This window comes from Jatropha curcas, chromosome 5 (assembly GCF_041381405.1).
Source record: "Jatropha curcas cultivar XTBG-Jc1 chromosome 5, XTBG_Jcur_1.0, whole genome shotgun sequence".
NCBI classification, from domain to species: Eukaryota; Viridiplantae; Streptophyta; class Magnoliopsida; order Malpighiales; family Euphorbiaceae; genus Jatropha; species Jatropha curcas.
In genome coordinates, this window is record NC_143155.1 from 20,843,057 (window position 1) to 20,849,056 (window position 6,000).

At 28.6% G+C, this 6,000-nt stretch overlaps 1 protein-coding gene across 1 annotated transcript; it reads right to left on the bottom strand.

The window, feature by feature from the left end:
• Positions 1-1,016: 1,016 nt before the first annotated feature.
• Positions 1,017-4,468, bottom strand: LOC119370902 (G-type lectin S-receptor-like serine/threonine-protein kinase CES101). The gene is made up of 7 exons (XM_089722121.1): positions 3,233-4,468; positions 3,026-3,130; positions 2,746-2,924; positions 2,257-2,467; positions 1,925-2,162; positions 1,690-1,840; positions 1,017-1,581 (listed from the first exon to the last, which is right to left on the bottom strand). Exons 1-7 carry the CDS (start codon positions 4,395-4,397, stop codon positions 1,270-1,272), a joined length of 2,361 nt encoding a protein of 786 aa, XP_089578247.1. The 5' UTR covers positions 4,398-4,468; the 3' UTR covers positions 1,017-1,269.
• Positions 4,469-6,000: the final 1,532 nt, after the last annotated feature.

The following is a 6,000-nucleotide window of genomic DNA, read 5'->3' on the forward strand; positions in this document are numbered from 1 at the left end:
TATATATATATATGAGATAAATGTGTTCGGTTTGTTATTCTTTTTTATTGCTCTTTGTTGGAGTTAATATTATTGCTGTAGAAGTTTCTTGGGTTTGTTTATTAATTGAAGGTTGAATTTTGATTTACAGATTGAAGATTCAATATGGTAATGTCATGAATTATCCATACGGGAAGTTTACCAGGTTAGTTGTTATTATAAATTATTTGAATCGTTATGAATTAATTGTTATTTGAATTTGTGTTTCACAATTAGTTTCTGATTGTTAATTAGAGTATTAAATTATTTATTATAACCAGTAACTTCCTTTTTTTTTTTTTTCAAAAATATATCTACCTGTAAAACATTTCCTCATTTATCTGTATATTTTAATTTGTTAACTTTATCTTTATTTTTTTAAAGTTAGTTATTATTAAATGAACTTCCTATAACATTTTTTTTCTTATTTTATCAATTTTTGAGTTTTACGTTCTATCTTTTATTGTATTATAATTGGACACCTAAGTGTTTATTTAAATTGTAATTATTATTATTTTAAATTATCTGTATTGAATAATTTAAAATATATATATAGAATTATATATTATAATGTAATTCATTTAAATTGTTTGAATTACATAAACTAACTAAAAAATAAGTAGAATTAATTAAATTATTGTAGGATTAGTAAATTGTTTGCACATAGTATTCTACGAAAGTCATAATTTTCGAAAGCTTTTTTACAATTTCGAATACAACACAAATTCTTCTCTAATATAACTTATATAAATGCAAAATTACTAATATTTGGAATAAGAATAGTTGCATGTAACAACTAAAATTAAATATTGTAAAATTTTTGTTACTTTTAAATATATTGTTAATGTTAATATCATGAGTAATAATATTCTTTTTTATTCAGTGAATTTAAATATTTTTCTCTCTTTTTTGAAACATCATTCCTTTTTATTTTATTTTATAAAATCTATTAATTGAAAGGAGAGATTTTATGTGGTCAAGTTTTGAATAAGAAAAAATGCATGTTAATTATCAATATTATTAATATTAAAATAAAGAATAACATTATTTAAATAATGTAATATAACTATACTCGAAGCGCGTATACATTCCACATTGATTATTATAGGAAATAGAGTCTCTTTAAACACTAGGAAGGGAACGCTCTACCTCTCTTTGTAGATCTATTCAAAGTGAATCCGAATTAATCGGATCAGTGGACTTAGGACACCGGATAATTAAAATAAAAAAAATACAATAATAAACGATGATTTATCGACCAACCATATCGGTTGCGGACAAGCCATTTACTGAAAATTTTTCAGCCAAGTCTTTAGTACTACTCTCACCTGTTTTTACAGTGGTAGTTCCCACATAAAATGCAGGCTGCTTAGACATTGGAAGCTGTACGTCATTAGTCAACATAGATAAAACATCTGGCATGGTTGGCCTATCATAAGGATCCTGTTCTACACATAGCAGAGCCACATTAATGCATCTCAGAACTTGGTCGTTTGATGCTGAATCGCTCACCGTCGGATCTAATATTAGTTCCCATCTTCCTCCTTTCCATTGCTCCCATGCCTGAGATAAAATTCTCATCAATTAATTTATTTAATTTATAAATATATAATTTATTTAATTTAGGGATATGCAATAATATGAAAACATTAATAAGATAATTAAACTTACATAACCCACAAGATTGAGCGGACGATCATAATGGTAAGTGCTCTGATTTCTTCTACCACTTATAATTTCAAGCATTAGAACTCCAAAACTATAAACATCGGATTTGATGGAGAAAATGCCTTCCATAGCATACTCTGGAGACATGTAACCACTGCAATATTTTTTTTTTTTAATTAAGAAAAATGAAATTGGGAAGTAAGTTTGATTAAGTTGATAATGATAATGTTTTACTTACTAGGTTCCTACAATCCTGTTAGTATTTGCTTCAGACTCCGTTGCCCTGAAAATTCTTGCCATACCAAAATCAGAGATTTTGGGAACCATGTCTTTGTCAAGTAATATATTACTAGCTTTCAAATCTCTGTGGATGATTCTTAATCTTGAGTACTTATGAAGGTAAGTTAGACCTTCAGCTATTCCCTCGATGATATTATATCGCTTTCTCCAATTCCATAGCTGCTTTCTTGATTGATCTTGAAAAAAATAAATAAATAAAACTATGAGCTAAATAAATGAGATGAACATATTCAACTTCTTCCATGAAAGGAGGAGCGAAAGCTTGCTTACCAAAGATGAAGGAGTCAAGGCTTTTATTTGGCAAGTACTCACAAATCAACAATCTCTCTTCTTCTTGGATGCAAAAACCTAATAGTCTCACAAGATTCATATGTTGTAGTTTAGCAATGAGTATAAGCTCATTTTTGAACTCTATTAGCCCTTGTCCTGATGTTCTGGACAGTCTCTTCACTGCTATTTCTTGCCCATCTGCAAATTTTCCCTGTGCAGTAATTGCATAATTGAAGATTAATTTCTTTATTCTGTAATAAAGATGACCATCGTTTCACTCTGTTCTAATTCCCGTATTTAAAAGTGAGAAAAAACAGAGCCTATTAAAATTACTTGAACAAATAAAGAATCAAACTAAATTGCAGAAAAAACATGAAACCAAATTAAACAAAAGTGAAGTTGGATGATTCGTTTTTCACATAGTAGAATTTTAACAAATGTATATATATATATATATATATATATATATATATATATATATAACTCTACCTTGTAAACAGGTCCAAAACCACCTTGTCCGAGTTTGTTTTGCAATGAGAAAGAATTGGTAGCTGCTCTTATGGATGCAACGCTATATAGTTGCAAATTATGGCCGTTGTTACCACTATTTTGAAGCTCATTTGCATCGCTTGGTCCATCTGACGTCAAGAGTTCTTTTAGAAATTTCTCTGTTTGATTGTTTTCAGAAAGATTAAAAATTAGAAACTTGGAATTCAGTTTGAGCAATGCTAAGAATACATATAGGATGAATGACATAATGTAAATATACCTTCTTGTTCGAGTTTTTTCCATCGCAAATACAGAAATATGCCCACTAATGCCGCGAACACAACAATTGCTAAAGCAATCACTATCCATTTCCAAACCTTATTAACTGTAGATAATTCAGCAGAGCCATACAAACTTTCTTTAACAACAGCAACCAATTATAAATATCAATTATTATTTAAATCTAAACTATCTAGCTAATACTTACGAGGGGGACGCCGGGGACCAGGGATGATCGCATAAAATTGTGGTTCATTCCCTGTCAAACCTGTGAAATCAAAAGGTCCGCGATAGAATGAGCATCCAGTTAGCACATGATTCCGAATTCCAGTACAATTACAGTCTTTCCAGCATAGATCTTTACAGTCACTGAAGCTAAGACTCTGATTTTTATCATTTGCGACATAATCCGGATGATAGTTAGAAATTCTTAATTCGAATTTAGAACCATCGTTCCTACAATTCGGGAGTTCCCATTTCACGCATCCATATTTTGTTATATATCCGTCGCAAGCTTCAGAATTCAAAATTGTTGTTCTCCCTGCGTCCCATATGCTTCCATCGTAATCTAAAAACCACCTGGAAATATTTCTCCGTTCAACAAGAGTGAACTCATTAAAATAAAGCCGGTAGCTAACAGATTCCTCTTCTCCATTTGAAACTATATCGAACCTATAGTTATGGTTGTACGGATCTGGAAGAGGAATGTTTGCAAATGATTTATCAGAAGTCAAGGTCCCACTAGTCCAAAATATAACTCTCCGCCGTTTAACGATGATTTCGCGTTTTATATAATCCCACTCCATAGTAAATGCTCCAAGCGTTGGAGTTTCTTCACCTAGCCAAGATGTGAGAGACCAATTTTTATTTTTCTTACTGTTAAACCCTAATTTCATTCCAGGCAAAAGCGTGTCCGTCGGATTATCAAAGCTTTCCCATAATATTTGTGTCTGGCCGCCGGAATTCGCTTTCAGCACAAAGTTACCGTTATCTTCTAATTCAGCTGTCAAATTTTCAGGGGAAGCGAACGGACCTGAATACAACTCAATTTCGCCATCAGGATGCTTGATTATTAATTTCCCAGCATCATTTACAGTAAGATAACTAGAGTTTTCGGTGATTGTTTTGTCTCTTTTGGCTAACCAGACAGCATGGTCGCTTAGATCACCGCCCTCGGTGTTCACGTAGGTGCAATTTATTGCTAGGTATTTGCCGGAGAATCTTAAAGCATAAAGCCCATTTGTCGAAACAAGCTGATCGGAAAAGTTGAGCATATCACCTTGTTTGAGTTGTGCATAATTGGTTGAAGCGTGACAGAAGCAAAATAAAGAAAAAGTTAAATACAATAATAGAAGTATTTCTATGTCAGCCATGTCTGTACCTTTATTATTGCTTTATCTTCTTTTTTGAGTTTAAATACATATACATACAATACAAGAAATTAGGTGCCTACAAAATATAGATCAAATAAATAAATTTTTTAAAAATATTAACAAAATATAATTGATAAAGTTGAGAATATAAATTCAATGTTTTAAAATTGCAAAGAGTTTTAAAAAAATAAGAATCCTTAAATGGCAAAGATTATCTTTCTTTTTTTCCTCTTAATTTCCTTCCTCTATGAGTTGATAAGTCAATTTTGGCAGCTCATTCCTTCTTTACACTCTTCTCACTTACCGCTACTAGGTGCAAAGCAATTTTCAAAGACACGGTTTTCCAGAGGGAGAGAGCTTCGCAGAGCTATTACTCGTCTTTGGCAATAAGTCCATATATATATATATATATATATATATTTCTATTTCCCCTTTTATTATTGTAGTACGGTATATTTCTATTTATTTTTATAAAATAAATTACGGAAAATTTTTTTTCATAATTTTCCGTTATTTGATACGTTCGGAAAAAAATAAATCAGTGGTAAATATTTTAACGATTAAAAAAGTCATTTTTAAAGAAAATATTATTTGGAAATTGATTTTCGTTTGATTTTTTTTTTTTTATTAACCAAACGTCCGTTATTGTATCAGTCTTGCAAGAAATCTTATTAAAATGAAAACAAATTTTAAACACAAAGTAAAATTTATGTAATACAAACCAACAAGTCTTAATCTTATTTTTTAAAAAAAAAGTATTAATCTTATTTAAAACTTTAGTTTTAGAGTTAAAAAAAAAAAAAACCATCATTTTCCTTTCTTGATTGTACAAGTATTAATTATTTTATTCTTATTGACTTTTTATTGATATATATAGTTTTACACCAAAAAAGTGAAAAATAATATTGACTTTTTATTGAGTTATATAATTTTTCTTTTTAGGTCATTTCATTATAAATTTTAGTTAGATTTTCCTTATTTTGGAAGTATACTTTCAGTAGTAGAGCTACATTCTTAACTCGGTAACAAATAAAAAAAGTATTTTTAAAAAGTATTGTAAAAATCAAAAGATAGTTTAATTTTTCTTTTTAAGTCATTAAATTTTACTCCAATTTGAAATATCTCGTCAATTTAAAATATAATTATGCCTTTCGATTTTTAAAATATAAATGATTTATAATATGATATCATAAAATAAAAATTATTTAGAAAATATATATATATAATTAAATAATAATATGTATAACAAGTATTAATCTTTGTTGATATTTCATAGTTTTTTTTTTTTAATTTTACCAAAAAATAATCTTTGTTAATACTTATCTGGTCTATGCAATTTAGCTTAGAGTTTTGGCTTAACAATATTATAAAGGTAGAATTTCAAGTCAATGGTTCGTCAATATGTATATATGTAATAGATAAAATTTAAATAATTTCTCAAAATAGTAGTATAATTTTCAATATCTTTTAAACATATGTTGAAATTTTTTTTGCATAGATTTGTTGTTCTTTTATTTTTGTGATTAAGAAATAGTTTAATGTTTTTAAATTGGAAAGGATACAATTGAAATTATAAATTAAGTGACCAAAACTTCAAGAATTA

Coding starts and splice junctions, on each gene's coding strand:
- LOC119370902 (XM_089722121.1), bottom strand. CDS start 4,397: ATGGCTGACATAGAAATACTTCTATTATTGTATTTAACTTTTTCTTTA. Junction 2,468..2,745: donor GTTTTGGACCTGTTTACAAG/GTAGAGTTATAT, acceptor ATTACTGCACAG/GGAAAATTTGCAGATGGGCA. Junction 1,582..1,689: donor CGCTCAATCTTGTGGGTTAT/GTAAGTTTAATT, acceptor ATTTTATCTCAG/GCATGGGAGCAATGGAAAGG.